Here is a 17,600-nt window from a genome sequence, read left to right on the forward strand (position 1 = left end):
TGACTGGTTCTCAAAGAACCCATGTGCTGAGTTCAAATATATGTATGTACATATATGTATGTGTACGTGCAATCCATATAGAGGTCCCACATATGAGAATGGTTCTTTACACTTTTAAATGTCTTACATAATCAGTTTGTTTGCTTCTGCTCCATTAAAATTAAATCTCCTGTGGACATGACAGTCTTAATTATTCACTTATCCACAATCATTAGCATTAACCAAATGCTTTTCTTTGTCTTTCAGAAAAAAAGGACTTTGAAGGGTTCTGTGGAACTTTCCAGGATTAAATGTGTGGAAATTGTGAAAAGTGACATCATCATTCCCTGTCAGTATAAATATCCTTTCCAGGTGAGTCTCTCTGTTGGCCATACTGATAGCGATATCACTTCATTTTGTATTTCAATAAAATTCTCCCTCACAGTGCAGTCATTAATGAACCCAACACCAGGGTGAACAGCAACAAAGGAAGAAAAAGCAGATCGAGGTTTGAAATGAACTGGGCAACCACTGAGCGTTATTACAAGATCCATAACCTCTTACACTCATTGGTTTTAAATTGGAAAGGATCATTGGATCTTCTAATCCTATCCCATGTTTAACACAGTATTCAGCTATCCCACTAACTCATGTTCAGGGAAAGCCCATCTTTCACACGGGGAATCCACCCAGGGTTTTGGGGAATTTACCTGAGTGATGCTGAAACTAAATACATTCAGTGTCCTTTGCATCAGCAACTGGTGAATGGTATGCGTTAGGGAGCCTGCTCCAGACTGTCCTTACAGAGAGAGCTTTTAGTGATGAGGTGGCCTCGCGACCAAGAGGTGGACAGTGGTAGCTCTGGGATGAGGAACACACTGTCTAGTGTTAATTAATACATATGGGATACATTGACATCGCTATGTAAACAGAAATGCCACAGACTATTTTCTGTTTATTATGTTATTCCCTGTGCTGCCATCTCTTAGAATTTTATTATACTTGTGACAGTAATTTTCTTAATAATTATGGTGTATGGATTTAGGCAAATATGGGGCCAGCTCTGTTCACAGATGGCATTAAAAGAGTGAATTATTGGGACTCAGACTTGCAGAGAAAAGCTAAGGATTGTGATCCATGTACACAATAAAAGTTAAAAATACAGATAGCTTTATAAAAGAAAAAAGAAAACCATAAAGCCAGATTAGATAACTATAAAAAGAAAAAAGAAAACCATAAAGCCAGATTTTTGTATTTTTTTTGCCATTCTTATTATCTCAAAACTAGCATCAGCTTGGAGGCTTGGTTTGGTACTGTCATTCTGACAAACCATGAAGTAGCTTGGAGAGTCTTCTCCAATATCTGGATTAGAACAGTAAAAGTGCATACCCACTATGCTGTAGCCAGAGCCCTGGAAAATGTTACCTTGTAGAGATATGAGAAGAGAAAGGAAATAATTTCCCAAATTTGGCTGGGTCAGGAAGACCCTCCCTCCAGCTTGGGGTGGTCCCCAACCAGCATCTTAAAAAGTGTCCTGGAACATTACCAAATGCTGCTATGTTGGTGCATAATGAGCACTCAAGAAATCAGATGATCAGAGCATTATGGCCTTGGTTATGGGCTTTTGGGAGCAGCAGAAGATGCTGTCATACACTGCAAACAGCTCTCAGTGAGCGGCCCCACAGGAAAGCTCTTCAGTGGGGCTGGGTAGGAGCTGCCTGGCCGGGGGAAAGCTTGATGGGGGAACCTCAACTGCTCTTAATTTCAGTGAACATGGACTAGACAAGGAACGAAACAAATGCTCAGATCTGTTTGTTCTGGGTCTGAGTTTTCCAATCTGTATCTCCTTATCTCCAGTGCTTGTAGGAACAGCAAAATAAAGTGAAGGTAGTGGCCAGGACTGGTGGGATGGTAACAGTGGACCAGTCATGACAGGCAATGCTCCACTGAGGTAATCGCCCCTGCTTGTAGCCCATCTGGATTTTGTCCAACAGCCAGTTCTGTCGTATTTTCTAAAATGACATTGTCTGGGTTTTTTAAAAAATATCTTGGCTGCACCCAGCCGTAAATCTTCTGTGGAACCACCAGTGGCTTTTTGGTTTTGTGTGGCTCATCTGGCAAGTGAGTCCCTTGCAGAGAGGCATGAAACAAGTGATTTTCTAGAGTTCTGCATGCTCGTGGCTACAACTTTTGGAGATCTGCTTACTGTGTATTTCCAAATCTGCCTTAGATTGTCAAAACATTATACAGACATAACAATAATATCAACAAGAGTGGCTTTAAATGAGCGGGAATTATTCCTCCCCTACTATTTTTTGTAACAGAGGTTATAATTTATCTCTCTGTAGCATGCGAAGCAACTGAGTCACACGGCTGCGTGTGCCTGCAAGGGCTTCAGGGCAAGAGAGAGCAAATGTTTCCTGTTCTTTTAACAATAATATACTTTGCCTCATCTACACCACTGGAGAAACTTTAAAAAACCAGCTGCTCTCTTGTAGAAACCTCTGTTTAAAGACAGTGGTCAAAGTTTTTCAAAGCATCTGTGCATCAAAGAGACTGGGACCCATTTGGAATTAAATTGTTGAGATAAATATTGGAAGAGAAAATAGATTATATGTTACATCAAATTTTAGGCCCAAATGTAGTAATCTGATTCAGTTTCTGAGTTGTTTTGGTTCTTGTGATGATTTTACTCCTTGCTCTGAAACTTCACAAACATTCTGTATTTCTCTTCCTTTGTTTGTTCATCATTAAGGCCAAGTTGATGAAAACAGCATCTTGATTGCTCATTGTTCATCTGCTCCAGCTTCTTATTTCCCCTCTATAATCCTACTGAAAGGTATTAAAAACTTTGAAGAACAAAAGTAATCCAAATAATCTCCAAGGAGTTGCTTGAGATTTATACTGACACACGAAAAGCTAAATTGGGCTCTTAGATCTTAAGTGAAGGTATCTTACAAGAAACTGCTGAGAAACAGATGCCATTTCCCCAGAGATGCTTTAGAAGGACAAACTGCAATCAGCGAGTAATGGGCTGAACCCTCTAAAGGCTGAAATTGCTACATCTCCACTGATTTCACAGGCATTTCTTAACAGCATAAAGCTGATCCAAAATATTGCTTGTCTAGAATCCTTTCTTGATCAGGGCTTCTGCTTCGTTTGAAATAATCAAAAGTCAATGAGGTTAAGAGATGCTTGTTGGTATGCTACCTGTTTCCTTCAGTGATTCCTTTGTGCCCAGTGTATCTGGAATTGTCTCTGACGGCTGGCTCCCTTCTTTACTCCCCTCTCCAGATCGTCCACGACAACTACATACTCTACGTGTTTGCACCCAATCGCGAGAGCCGGCAGAGATGGGTCTTTACACTGAAGGAAGGTAATGAAACTCCTGTGCCCACCTAATTGTTGAGGTTACTTATCCCAGACCAGTATTCTCACAGTCTGTAATGCAGAGAATTATGCAAGAGGAGTCGATGTCTTATATCTAAGCATGCAAAACAGTAATGGGGAATGAGGTTATAAAATCAAATTGCTTGTAGATTTGTGGGTGTGTGGAAAATCTGGACATGGAATGCTTTATTAGCCTCTTTCTAGGATAAACTGTTAATATGTTACTGTAATTTGAGGTTTCCTATTCAGGAAGAGATGAGCATTTTTATATGGCTAATTTTTTTAAAGAAATTAAGTCTTTTCTGGGTAGAAGATTTTTTCAGATCTTATTAATAGATTTTTGTTTAGATGACTTAGAGAATCATAATTATTAAGAAACATTTTTGTGGGCAGCTTTCATTTCCTGTTCACCTCCTGAATCGTGCTGTGGTTCGCTGCAATGATTCTGAAGCGAAGGCACAATAACTAACCACCGCAGGAAGAAATGAAGCATAAGGAAGGTGTTACTTAGCTGCATGAAATTTGCACCAGCCTTCCATCATAGCTTTTTCCTGCTGTATAACACAAGCTGCTGTATTGTTCACTCTGAAAACATTGTGCCTGACTGAGGTATTATTAAGTTCATGCACTTACTCTTGCAACCAGTTATTCCTCTTCTGGAGTGCACCTTCTCCAAGTTTCTACTTTCTCACCTCTGCTCGGGCAACACTTTGAGACTGGCTGCTCACTTGGGCAATTTGAATAGTCTCTTGAAACAGGCAGCAGAAATTTTTTTGTTCTTTTTTGGAAAATTATTATTAGAGATAGAGAGCTTGAGCTTCAAAAAGAAAGATGTTTAATGACCCATGCAGACATTCAAGACTGGTATTTATATGTGCAAAAAATGCTGGTGAATGCCAGCTGGTACAGGTCCTTCTGAACACCAAGCCAAAGCAGCAAGTGTCCATGTCCTACCTATATACATACTGTATATACGTATGTAGAGCTGTAGTCTTGCATGGGAATCATCAGTATATGGCCTGACAGGTTTTATTTCTCTTTATGAGACCTTTCTTCTGTGGTTTTGATGTTTATCAGTTGAAAGAGAGAGTAATTTTGGTAGGATTCTGTTCTCCCAGGGTAGAGAGGTATGGGCTCCATCACCAGCAGTAAGGCTGTTCCTGCACATTGATGGTGGCATTCATTCCTTTCACGAGACAGGAAAATATTAAAAGAGGAGGCTGATAATATTCACTAAAGCTTGGTTTGAAAATACTAAGCAGCTTCTTTAAAGTGCAGATTATTTCCAACCAATTCTAGATGTCTTTCAGAACAGATGTGAAGGCAAATAAATTAATTTCCCCCTTCCTTTTATTTCCCTAACATTTTCCAGAAACCATAAACAACAATAGTTTGGTTTCAAAGTGTCATCCAGACTTTTGGATAGATGGCAAGTGGAGATGCTGTGCTCAGACAGAGAAGATGGCAGCTGGCTGTGTGGAGTATGACCCCACCAAAAATGGTATGGGATTTGTTAAGAACATCCTGACCTCGAAAATTTTTATTCCTAGCAAAAGTAAAGGATCAAATCTGTCTCATACAGAACATCAAAGAATATCATGTTACATCTCTCTCAAGAGACATGTTGCTGACTTCTTGGGACATTCCTTACTTTGCCTTATCATTTACTGTATATGGCATTCTTTGTTTTGAATTAACATTTTCCTCTGTGTGATGCTTGGTGCTGTCTTTGGAATGAGATGAAGAACTAAGAACTGGATCAGCTATGCTCAGTCAATAAGCTATAACAACTTTCTTAAGAAATATGCATTCAACAATGTGTGTCCTATTTTGTCCTAACCATATTTCCTTTGTGTCTCAATGGCCAAGCATAATCTTTACTTTGTCTCAAAAAAGTATGTAAGCAGTCAATCTTTTTTCACCCAAGATGCTTTTCCCTTGTATCTGGCTGATTCCTTAAGTAATCCGTACACCAGTTTCAGGCTCACGCTGTTTGGCTGAGAGTCTCTGTGCAGGTGCAGGCTAGTGGCACATCTTACTCTAAAAGACCAAGGCTTGCTCTTGACTGGTTGTGTATCACCTTTATCAATTCATTACTTTGGTGGCTTCTCTCCTTGTTTTGTCCACATCTACTTCAAATTAGCTTTCTTGATTTTCTTTCAGCCTCAAAGAAGCCTCTTCCTCCCACTCCTGAAGATAACTGGGTGAGTGCAGTGAGGCACACTAAGCTGTTCTTAGTGCCCTGGGTATTTAACCAGCAGCAGTGCAAATACCCTCATTAACTTTCAGCACAGTGCAGTGACCTAGAGTATCACCCATGCTAAAATTCCCTGGCCTTTTCTCTTACCTTTCCATATTTTTTCCTAAACTATAAATCAGCAGCATCCCACTAGAGTTAGGCTCAGTCCTACAAAGACAGCTGTGGGGTGGCTGGGGTTTTCTTCAATCTATAGAAAGGGAAAGTGGGGAAGTAGGAGGGATATGAGAAAAGCTGATGTAAAGAGGAACAGAGAAGTGGTTTTCCAAACCCGCTTGTGGATGAGAAGGGAGAAGCAGGGTGGTGGTTAGGGCTGGGTGCATTACTGGAGGGCAGCAGGGCATTGGGACAGTCCCTCTAGGGAGGCCATGGAGATTTTATCACTGGAGGCTTTTAAGAGGAGTTTAGGAGACATCTGTGAAGAATAGATCGGACAGAGGTAATCCTGTACTAAAAAAAAGTGCTAAAAATTCTCATGTTGTCAACATACCCCACTGGACACCCTAGGGTGCTTTCCTAGCTTTGAGGCTTTTGAACCAAGAAGACACAAGTGCTGCCAGGGAAATATAATTTTAGAGAGCATGCCATTGATGAATATGAATATGATAACCCTTTTCCCTAATTTGTGCAGAAATTGTTGCTAGATCCAAGAGAAGCCTTAGTCATGGCCATATATGACTATGAAGCCCAGAACCCGCAGGAGTTGACATTACAATCTAATGAGGAATATTATGTGATTGACAGCTCTGAGGAACACTGGTGGCTGATTCAAGATAAGAATGGGTAAGTCACTTTTCAACAGTAAATTTGCAAAACTTTTCTAAATCCACTTTGTTCTTCCATTAACATATATGCTGGCCTCTGGTATAATTTTTGTGAAGCATCTTCTGATGTATAGGAAAAGAGTGATGGAAGGTAATTTGCAGTAACTTTCTTCCCTTTTATGGTGCTTGTATCCAAGCAGCTGAAGAAAGTTAATTTTTTTTTAAAAAGATCAGATCCAAAAGTTAATTTAAAAAAAAAAAAAGAACAGTCCTCAGCTAAGGCTGGTATTTGCTGTCATACATGTAGGGGGAAAATTGTGAAACCCTCCAAATTTCGATGTGCAATCTGTTGTTTCCTTCTCACAGTAGCCCTACCAAGTACATAACAACCAGCATTTCTGTCATGCAAAGAGCAAGCAAATCTTCAAGGGTTGACTCCCACAGACGCAGATAAAATCCTGTCTGTCTAGCACACTCACACCGTGTTGCCTTCTAACAGGCATGAAGGCTATGTGCCAAGCAGCTACCTGGCGGAAAAATCACCCGAGAATCTGCAAATATATGAGTAAGTTGTGCCTATGTTTTTCTTGTACTTCTAAGTGCCCTGGATTTGTTACAGAAGCTACAAGCCTCCAGTGTCCCTACCCCACATAATGTGTTGTTGCTAATGCTGGGGATGCTCCATTCAGAAACTTTTAACAGCCTAGAAACACTGACTCGGAGTCTTTTGATGTTTTCAGATGGTACAATAAGAACATCAGCAGAAGCAAAGCAGAAACACTCCTCAAGGATGAGGTAAACCAGTGTTATGTATGAGGCGGATGGGCAATAATAATTAATTAATGACAAATGAGGAGAAGCCTGTGAGGGCTGCTTTGTGTAAGAAAGAGTTGAACCCAGGGTTCCTGCTGTGTTGCTGTTCTTGGCTGTTCTTGTGTGTGATGCAAGATAAAGGACCACTAGGAACCCTCTGACTTCCACAGCAGCTGAATGTGGGCAGAGAGGTCCTTCGGTCAAACACACCCAGTAACTGGGGCTGATGGAAAACACTGTTTCAGAACACTGTGTCGACTGAAAACTGTGATTTTAGCTCATCTTTTCTGTCTCTGCAGGAGGTCTGCGGATGCCAGTAGTTCTCTGAAAATCTAACCAATCTCGTGCTGAAATATTTTGGGTGAAAGCCAAAAGTATGGGTTTGGGGTTTGTTTTTTAGTTTTGTGTGTGCATGTGAGCACGCATCTTTAGTTTTTCAGTTGAGCCAGAGTTTTCCAGTGAAGACAGTAGTGAAAATAGAAAGAGTAAACTTGTTCAAATTTTCCAGACAAAGACAACCTTAGTTTTTAAATCAGCTCTTACAGGAGACCCAAATAAAGTGTTCTTTCTTGGAATGATAGTATTTTACCGAAATAAAAGCATTTTTATGTGGTTTTATACATTCTTTTAGTTCCTAAAACATCCTACAGGATGTGTCCATGCATGGTTTAGTGATTTTATTTTCCTTTTGGCCCTACCAGCACAATTTTTCTGTGGCAACTACCCCTGTGTGGCCGCAGAGCCTTTTGGTTCAAAACCTTGCAGCCCCCACAGCTTCCCCCAAATATCTTGGGGCAGATTTGCTGTTAAGTGAGATGGACAGGCAAGAACAATGCCTAAAGTAACTTGGGCAGGATGCTGTCTCCAATACTTGCCTACCTGTGCAAGCAGTCCCAGGCGGCCAGGGAGATAAGCCCTAGAGCCCCCACTTCTACAGCAGCATCTGGAGACCGTTTTCAGAGCTTCCCTGCAATATGGTAGATGTTGTGCAGACATGCATTGAAAAGACAGCCCTGGAAGGTTTATAGCTCGGTGTCCTGGTCCAGCCTGGGCAGAGCTGCAACCTGAAACTCAGCAGTTCATACACAGGGTATGCAGGAGCAATCCTGGCCCCTGTGTTCACCAGGAGCAGAATCAATCGGCTGGAAAGGTGGGAAGGAGGCCAAGAAAGGGTGTACTTGGTGGATTGGGTTTGCACCAAGTGTTGTGGATGGAGAGAGGAGATGTAAAATGGAGTAAATCTGCTATGTAAAGCAAAGGAGGGAAGAAAATAATCAGGCACTTGGGATGCCATGTGAAAAGCATCTTTATCTGCAAACAGGAGAAAAATACATTTTTTCTCATCAACATATAGGTCAGACAGCACATTATGTCCAAATGGTTATGTTAAATCTTCTCCTGTGCCATCTGGTCCATTAGTGCTCAGCCCTGCAGGATCATGGCCTATGGTACATTTTAGCACTCAGATGAGTAGAAAACAATTACAGTGAAAAAATAAAAAGGAAAATTGTTCTGTGAGTGTCAGAGTGGAAAAAGCCTGCTTTCCTACACATTTATGTTCAGACACTGGATGAGTGGGGTACCTGTGAAAGGGCAGGATCTTGTCCAAGCTTTTCCCATTTCTGGTACATTGGTAAATGATCTTTCATACACGCCCGTATGGATTCTCTGGTGTTGAATAAATTGCACTCTCATTCTGTAGCTGCTTTCTCAATGGAGGGCATTCAAAGGCGTTGACTTTCCACTCAGCTGCCCATTTCATTGAACTTGTGTAAAGTTAATATCATCAGTATTCTGTCAGATCAGGTTGAAAGCAGTCAATGGCTTCAACATTTCTAGAGAGGCTTGGAGGGACAGAGAGGCACACACTCGTATACCCACACCCACGCATACTCAGCATGAGTGCGTAAGTCTCGTTTCCTCAGGAAACTGAGCTAAAAATAGACAGCACCCAGAGAGACCAGCTGGGTGTACCTGCAGGCGCTGGGCAGCCACCAGAGCCGTGCGTGGAACAGACCAAGCTCCATCAGCTGGCTCATAGCTTGGTTTTTTCCTACATGTTTATCACATCCTCGTGTGACAGGACATAGACACAGACAGGGCATAGACAGGGCTGAAACGAGCAGAGCTTTGTCCCCAGCCGACTTCTTTTTCCTGTTATGTCTCTAACCAGTTTTCTCTCCTTTGCTTCTGTTACAGGGTAGGGAAGGTGCCTTCATGGTGAGAGATTCGAGGCAGCCTGGCATGTACACAGTCTCTGTTTTCACCAAAGCATTAAGGTACAGCTGAGCTCAGCAGCTTTTTGCATCAATTACATCAATGAAATGGCTTCTGTGAAAGTGTAATCTCTGTAGTTGTTTTGGCATTATAAAGAGAGAGCAGAAGGCTCATGAAAATGATAGAGGAAAACACTTCCAAAAAAGGCAGAAGAGTTAGCTGCCATTCAACAAGTGTATTTAAAGGCTCCAGTTCTCCCTGCATCTAAATATAGTCCCTTAGACATCACTGGGGTTGTAATTTTGATGAAATTGTTCCCCCAGCTTAAGCATTGGTAGGATCAACATGGACTATATGCTGGACTCATCAGAGGTGGGTAATACAAGACTAGTGAAAGGGTTTCAGTGATGGGGCAGAAAGTTTTGTTTCAGAAAGAAGAGGCAGAGAAAGTTGGTACTCAACCTACTCTTCTGGGGAAACCTCAGCCTTTCTAGAGATGAGACCATCTATGAGTGAGAGGGAGAACATACAAGTACACAGCTTTCATTAGCAACTGCAGCTCTCTCCTTGCTCTTCTCCCGTTTGTTCTACCTAAGGAAGGTTCTACCCTTTGCTCGCTCGCTCCTCTCCCATTTATATCCACATTCCTGTCTTTTTGCTGCAATCTAGTTTTCCTCAAAGAAAACCTCCTCTTTTTCAGCACGGATAACAATCCCGTTATAAAGCATTATCACATCAATGAGACAACTGACTTTCCCAAGCGATACTACTTGGCAGAGAAGCATGTGTTTGACTGCATCCCTGAACTTATCAACTATCACCAGCACAACGCAGGAGGTGAGTGAAGGCTGATGCTGACCAGGGAAGCTGCTGTTTTACCACGCAGCCAGGTGACTGTTTGGGATGAAGGAAGGCTCCCAAGCCCTCTGTCCTTACAATGAAATTATAAATAGCATCAACTTTTCTTCCACTTATTCTGGCACTTGGATGTCAGGAAAATTACCATCTCGGGCCAGCTTCCAGCATTACATCTTCATTCTGGTTGTCCTTCTGAGGTTGACTATGAACAACACAGATGTTGCAGTGACATACTATAGACAGCCCTTTCATTCCTGGGAGCCCGTGGGGGTGTGTCACCACAGCCAGACCAAACTACCTGTTTGAGTTATGCTGCCGGGCCTTCTTGCCCAGGAGGTGATATATCCCTGGGCCTTGATTTGACACAAAGTTAGGGACATGGCCAGGGTCCATAGCTAGACTTGGGAGTCATCAAAGACTCTCATCCCTACAGTCCAGGAGTACCAAGGGAAACCCTGGGCTTCAAAAATACCCTACAAATAAAAGGGATAATTTGGAATTTCATCAGACTTAACAGAGACTCACAGCTCACATTTGCTGACAGAGTGAAAATGGGAAATAAGCTGAAACTGCTCAGAATTGTCTTCCTTCTAGCAGGCAGGACATCACAGTCTGAATAGAGGTTCAGCTGCCCTCAAGTGGAGCTGAGAACTCAGTACAATAAATCTGCTTCCAGAATCCAGACTGCCTTCTGGGGTAGTGACAGTCACACTTCCCATGACTGTGACAATAACTGGAACCCACCTTTTCCTCTGTTATTCAGGTCTTGTCACCCGTTTGCGGTATGCTGTCTCTTCTTGGAGAAAAAAGGCCCCGATCACTGCAGGGCTGAGCTACGGTATGGTACTGTCATGACAATATGGGGAATCACGCTCCTCACTGCTTAGCTGGGTGATCTGAATATCCGCATGGATATCAATGATTATTCATGTGACTATCACCACAATAAATAGCTTTCTTCAAATCTTTACACTGGACTATTCACTAGATTATCATCTTCGTTGTTACCATTGATAACTGACTGAACCAATTGTGCAGTGCCTTGAGGGAGCTGATGAGAACCCCAGGGTCTCAATGATTTCAACATTAAATACCGAAATGAATGCTGAAGAAAGGTCATGGGAGTAGGAGCATAGCATAATTTGATGAAAGCTGAATCCCTCCTGAAAGATGCCTCCATTTGCATACAGTTGTCTACAGAATTTTGTTGGTATCATCTTTATTGTAATTCTTGGAGACATCAAAGAAACTTAAAACCATGTTGTGCTTGGTAGTGCACATATGCATGATAGAAACAATCCTCCCTGAAGAACAGGATAGACAAGACAAATGGGGAAAGAAAGGGGATGTTGTTGTTCCTGCTCAAAGGTCAGATGGACAATTTGAAGGAGAGCCAGAAAGTCTCACTCTGAGTCCTGTCTCAATGTTTAACCCACAAAAGTTTTTTGTTTGACATTTCACTGCTCAATCCTCACTCTTTCTCCCTTACAATCAACAGGAAAATTGGTCATTAACCCCTCTGAGCTCACACGTGTACAGGAAATTGGCAGTGGTCAGTTTGGGGTGGTCTACCTTGGCTACTTGCTGGAGAAGACAAAAGTAGCCATAAAGACCATTCGTGAAGGAGCAATGTCTGAAGAGGATTTCATTGAAGAAGCTAAAGTCTTGATGTAAGTAGTAGATTCACCAAGAAAATCAGACCCTGTAGGATTCACAAGACTAAACCAAAATGTTGCGAGAATATTCAGGAATAAGAATGGGGAATTTAATCTTGGATTATGTACTATTTATCTAAATAGTATAGAGACAGAGTGGTGAGCTCTGGTGTTACAAAGAGTGGCAATTCAAACCGTAGGTGAATTACTGTGCTTGTAAGTCTATCAATATCCAGAATGATCTTCCAGTTCTCTGCTGTTCTGGAAGGCAGGGTTAATTGACAGTATATTTTGGAGAGAGAAGTGTTTTTGTCAAAAACAATTAAATTACTAAATCTCATAAAATTTGAGGGAAATTTTATTGAAAAACCCTACCTGTGGAACTTCTGCTTTGCACAACTGAAAATATGTCCCTTTGGTTTTATTGACTTTGTACTTTTTGCATTTCCCTCCCATCAAAGTAGACAGAAATTGATTTTTTTGTTTGTTTGTTTGATTGGATTATTTTCCATTCAGGAAAGTCTTCTGGTGACCATTACCATGAAAATGGAATGATACTTAGTGCTACTTGATGTTAGACTTGGTCTACGCATTTTCTTCTTTCTGTTTTCATAGTTGGCATTTGCGGAGAGAGGAGCACAGCAGGGTGCCATAGGCAGCCATGTATAACACGCTTGTTGTAAGGATAGAATGCACTGAGCCTGTTTCAGCCTCTTTTTCCACCTTCCCTCCCCATCCCACAGGAGGCTCTCTCACCCCAAGCTGGTCCAGCTCTATGGCGTGTGCTTTGAGAACACTCCCATTTGCCTGGTGTTTGAGTTCATGGAGAACGGCTGCTTGTCCGACTACCTCAGGAGCCAGCGGGGCAGTTTTTCAAAGGAAACCCTGCTGGGGATGTGCCAAGATGTGTGCGAAGGAATGGCTTATCTAGAACAAAACTCTGTCATCCACAGAGATCTGGTATGTTGGTCCCAGATAGACTTTTCCTCTGCTCCAGCTGGCCTTTTCCCTGTGCTTTCTCCCTTCCTTAATTTTAGCTTTCCCACTCCTCCTGCCTCTCTGCTGGCAGGGGATCCAGTATTGTCCATTATTGCAGAAGCAGCATCAATACTTTAGGGGAAAAAAATATCCCCTGGAGCGCTGATTAATCCATTTCCCTTAAATGTGATTGTGAATGAAGAAACGAGGACATGAAGTTTGTTTCTTTTTCTGAACAGGCTCTTTTGCTCCCCAAGAGCCCCATCTCCCACAGTTCCCAGGAACTGACCACTCTCCATGTCTAAAATCAGTGAAGATGTCAAAAAACCTGTTTTAACATATAAATGTGCATTGCCGATAAAATACTTCTAAACATGTGGTGTTCCATCAGGCTGCATGAGTCACTGCTGCTGTTTTGTCAGGGGAGCAAGGACTGTGGGGAACTGTGGATGCTTTAGGGTCTTTCTCTGCCCTTTCTGGGCAAAAAGGGCCTGCAAGTCAGACTGATGGTTGAACAGCTTTTTTGGCAACACGAACATGCTGGCTGTAAAATGTACAGAAAGCATGGGAACCTCAAGTTTTCCCCCTCTGTGTACGGTACAATGTCACTTTGATTCTCCTTTTTTTAAGGACTATCTGCTCTGCAACTGAGTGCCTGGGATGGTCCTTCAGCTCTGACCTTCTGCCTTTGCACCTTCTTTTCTTGCAGGCCGCTAGGAACTGCCTGGTGGGGGAATCCCATGTGGTCAAAGTGTCCGACTTCGGGATGTCGAGGTAATGCAGCCGAGGCAGTGCACGCTCCCTGCGGGGCTGTCACAGGATGGGGGGGTTACTCAGCACGCTCCTTGCTTTTCCTTTTCCAGGATTGTCCTTGACGATCAGTATACCAGCTCCACGGGTACCAAGTTTCCAGTCAAGTGGTCTGCTCCAGAGGTTTTCTCCTACAGCAACTATAGCACCAAATCTGACGTTTGGTCATTTGGTAAGAACCTCTTGTCAGAATGGAAAAAAATCAGCAAACGCCAGCTCAGAAAACCTAAGGGCTCAGTCCTCAAGTAAACTCTCCTGAACACTACATCCTCTGGGCTCCAAGGGTGTTTTGCCTGAATAATGGCTTAGGAAAGCAAGCCCAAATCATTTAAGTAACAGAAAGAAAAGAGTAGTAAACTACCTAGATACTCTGGAACACTGCAAATGCTGCCAATTTAATGTATTATACCTGTGCAATGCTATATAATGCCAAATAATGAACTCTATTTCATGCTGATATAGCAGGAGTGTCCAAGAAAAGGCTGGAGAGTCACAAACAAGATTATATAAGGAAAGGAGAGGAAAGATATTTAGGCACTCGATCTCTCTGCATGTCAGTGCCGGGCACTGATGCTTCACTCAATCCCTCTGCCTTTCCAAGTGTTCTCTGCTGGCTCCATTTGCTTTATGCTGATCTGAAAATATTTCACCGCTCACATTTTCTCACCTCATTTCCTGCTCCCCAATGCATTGTTTTATGATTTGTGTCTGTTCTTTGGTCTCCCGTCTGGACCGTGATAGATAAGAAAACCGTTGTATATTTTTTTCCCCAAAGTCATCGGCTCTGGAGATAACAAAGGCGATCCCCTGGCCTGTTGATCTGGCACACGGATGGATCTGGCCCATCTCCAGCTAACATGCAAATCGCAGCACTGGGGAATGAATCGGTGCAGTGTGCTGTGCACAGCGCACAGTCAATGGGGTGCCACTCAGCTCTGGGCCCAGCAGTAAATAATGCGGGATTATAACCTTTGCTAGGCTGCGCTTGTGAGTTCTGTGCTTCCCTCTCCCTTCGCCGTGCTCTGCTGTGGGGCTCACACTGGTCAGAGCTGTGCAGTGGGAGCTGGGTGCTCAGACCCACACAGCACCTTCGAGATCCCAACCCGGAGATGCTTTGAGGAGCACCATTCCTCTTCCCATGTCCCCTGGCATGTGGAGGAGGCTGCCAGCACTCAGCACATAATAACAAGGGACAATATTTGCCAGTGTTGCTGTCTCTCACTTCACAGCAAAGTGGCAGTGACACGGGGAGAGATGCTACTGTGGTTAGAATGTTCTGCTTCACAAATCGGAAACTGGACTGTGTACTGAGCTGCCTCCAAAAAGGGCGATCTGTTTGATGTACAGTCAAGCCAAGCCAGGTGAAGTCGGTTCACTCCAGTTTCAGGGCTGAATGAAATACCAGTGACGTTTGTTTGCACTGGTCAGTCCTTCTTCATGAAATGTGCAGACAGCAGTGTTGTACATCTGCCGGACTCGTTATCTCCCCATCCAGCGGGGTTTGCATAAGAGCATTCCTCTGTCATGTCATGGTCTCATGACTGTGAGATGCTTTCTGCTCCACTACTCTGCAGCCCATTCGTCTCTCCTGCCAGGCCTGAAACCCTGCTGTGCCCAGGAGAACAAAATGGGTGTGGGAAATTCCCAGTGCAGGCATCTGCACACTGGGGGAGTACCGCTGCTCTGCTTACTCTTCAGTAGAGCCAATATCACTGGTGAGGAGCTGCAATCTCTATGCATCTTCCCATTTGAAGAATTCAAAGCTGGAAAGCAGGCATCATTTAGCAAAGTTGGCTGTGGGGTTACACAACTTTATTCCAGATCAGTCTCTGTCTGTCTGTCTCCCTTTTCTAATACAATGTGAACACAATTTAGCAAGTCAGTCATTAGGTGACCAAAGAAATTAAACCTAATAATAACACAGATGCCTTCACACCTCTCTGATGTGGTGGCCAACCACAACGTATTCCACAGTCTTTTTGTCTTTGTCTGTCTCTCTTCTACCACACTTGAGAAGTATGAGTTTATGCACTGCTCTGAACAGTATCAAAGGAAATTATTTGAGTGTTTAGGAAAAGAGAAAAAAACATGCTGAAATCCTTTGAAATACCACTGTCCTTGCATGTGAATTCATCCCAGTGAATCGCACCAGCTGGGATGTTTTGCAGGTGAGGAGTTCCCAGTGCTGAGGTTTAGAACAGGCAAGAACATCAGTGACATGTCTTTTATATGTGATTAATTTGAAGCAAAACCAGATAAACTGAATCAGTGACAAAAAGTGGGTTCTCCTGCCACCATCACACATCTGGATGGAGTACATGCACACGCATTCCCTCTTCTTCACAGTTTAGGAGAAGTCATCTGACACTGCTCTGCTTTCTGACAACACACTTGGACTTCATCTGGCTCACGGGGAAAGAAGTCCCTGTCATGTTAGACTGTCATGAAGTAGGAGGCAGAGAAGTCAAACTTGGAGTGACCAGACTGGTACTTCCACACAGTCCAGTGCCCAGCAGAGATCCCAGTTACCATCCTCAAACCGTACAGCTGTGTTAGGGCCTGATTTTTCAGATATATACTGAGAATCTGAGTGAAAATGCTTTCTCAAGTAGCAGACACCAACGTCGACCTGCAAAGAAGAGCAGGCAGAAGGTGGCCATGGGCCTGCTGAGGATTTTGTTTGCTTCTTTGTAATCTTTCTCATTTGTTTGCTTTAGGAGTGCTGATGTGGGAGGTCTTCAGTGAAGGTAAAATCCCTTATGAGAATCGCACCAATGGAGAGGTGGTGGAAGAAATCAATGCAGGATTTCGGCTCTACAAACCCAAGCTGGCCTCCAAGGCTATTTATGAAGTCATGAACCACTGCTGGAGGATGGTTAGTATTGGAATGGTAGAGCTGTAGTTCCCAAAAACAAGAGCTCTCTTCCTCTTGGCTTTTAAGAGGAGAGGGTATACAGTTCACATGCTAACACAAGGTAAAATCCTGGAGGTGAAGTACTTTGTAGCTTTCACCTGTGCTAGCAAACAGACTCGAGGCTCTTGGCCATTTATTTAAGCTGCTGACTCCATAGAGTGCATTGACTTCACTGAGAAGTCTATGTAGTGCACCTAACTCAAGTTAATTCAACAGTTTGCTTCCTAAGAAAGCTGTGGATACGAGTTTCAATAGTGGTGGTAAAAATGACAGCCAACCCGTTACAGGGTACTTAGTGTCCACTAGGCAGAATTCACTGCTAGTAGAAAAGAAACATTGCGCAGAAGGAAGCTCATTCTTCCATTGGGATTTTCTTTATAACGATAGATTGTACTTTTGTTAATACTCAGTTTCTTCACAAGATTTTCCTTCCTAACCTTGCCATTGCTCTCAAGCTGACATTAATGTTCTCGTTCTCTCTTCTCTCCCCTGCTCAGAGGAAAGATGACCGGCCGTCCTTTTCTGCTCTGCTGTACCAGCTGAGTGAGATCTCTGAGTTTGATCTGTAATCATGGCACTGGCCACTAAGCAAAGCTAAGAGAGTCCTGAGCGGGCAGATGGCTGGATTTTCCCCACACAAAGCATTAACAGGAATCTTCTCACCATAGACACTTGCCATATGCCTGGGGAGACGGTGAGGGCAAAGGCTGGTACTTCCAGGCAGACAAGATATCCCAGGCCTTCCAGAGCCCAGACCGACACAGGGTTTGGTTTGGCCAAGTGTGGTTTGCATCTTACAAGCAGAAGCAACAATTGAGCACAGAGTCCTGAACTACACAATCCAGCAAGTGTATTTCTCCTGAAGATACAGCCTCAAAACTAAGAGATCTGACCTTGCTGTTCCAGTTCTGTGAACTCCCAAATGAAGGTCTTCCCTGGGTAAAAAAACCCCTGTCTTTAACTGA

At 43.1% G+C, this 17,600-nt stretch overlaps 1 protein-coding gene across 1 annotated transcript in view; it reads left to right on the top strand.

The window, feature by feature from the left end:
- ITK (IL2-inducible T-cell kinase) overlaps positions 1-17,204 on the top strand; it is a 30,180-nt gene extending 12,976 nt beyond the window's left edge. Inside the window, exons 2-17 of the mRNA XM_010079593.1 lie at positions 247-351; positions 3,274-3,355; positions 4,742-4,870; positions 5,533-5,573; positions 6,258-6,409; positions 6,890-6,955; positions 7,131-7,185; positions 9,403-9,482; positions 10,121-10,257; positions 11,042-11,116; positions 11,777-11,948; positions 12,677-12,893; positions 13,621-13,685; positions 13,775-13,893; positions 16,439-16,596; positions 17,133-17,204. Of these exons, the coding sequence (XP_010077895.1) occupies positions 247-351; positions 3,274-3,355; positions 4,742-4,870; positions 5,533-5,573; positions 6,258-6,409; positions 6,890-6,955; positions 7,131-7,185; positions 9,403-9,482; positions 10,121-10,257; positions 11,042-11,116; positions 11,777-11,948; positions 12,677-12,893; positions 13,621-13,685; positions 13,775-13,893; positions 16,439-16,596; positions 17,133-17,204 (1,725 nt within the window). The remainder of the gene's footprint in view (positions 1-246; positions 352-3,273; positions 3,356-4,741; positions 4,871-5,532; positions 5,574-6,257; positions 6,410-6,889; positions 6,956-7,130; positions 7,186-9,402; positions 9,483-10,120; positions 10,258-11,041; positions 11,117-11,776; positions 11,949-12,676; positions 12,894-13,620; positions 13,686-13,774; positions 13,894-16,438; positions 16,597-17,132) is intronic.
- The last annotated feature ends 396 nt before the right edge of the window (positions 17,205-17,600 follow it).

The sequence above is a fragment of the Pterocles gutturalis genome, unplaced genomic scaffold (assembly GCF_000699245.1).
Source record: "Pterocles gutturalis isolate BGI_N339 unplaced genomic scaffold, ASM69924v1 scaffold13299, whole genome shotgun sequence".
Lineage (NCBI taxonomy): Eukaryota > Metazoa > Chordata > Aves > Pterocliformes > Pteroclidae > Pterocles > Pterocles gutturalis.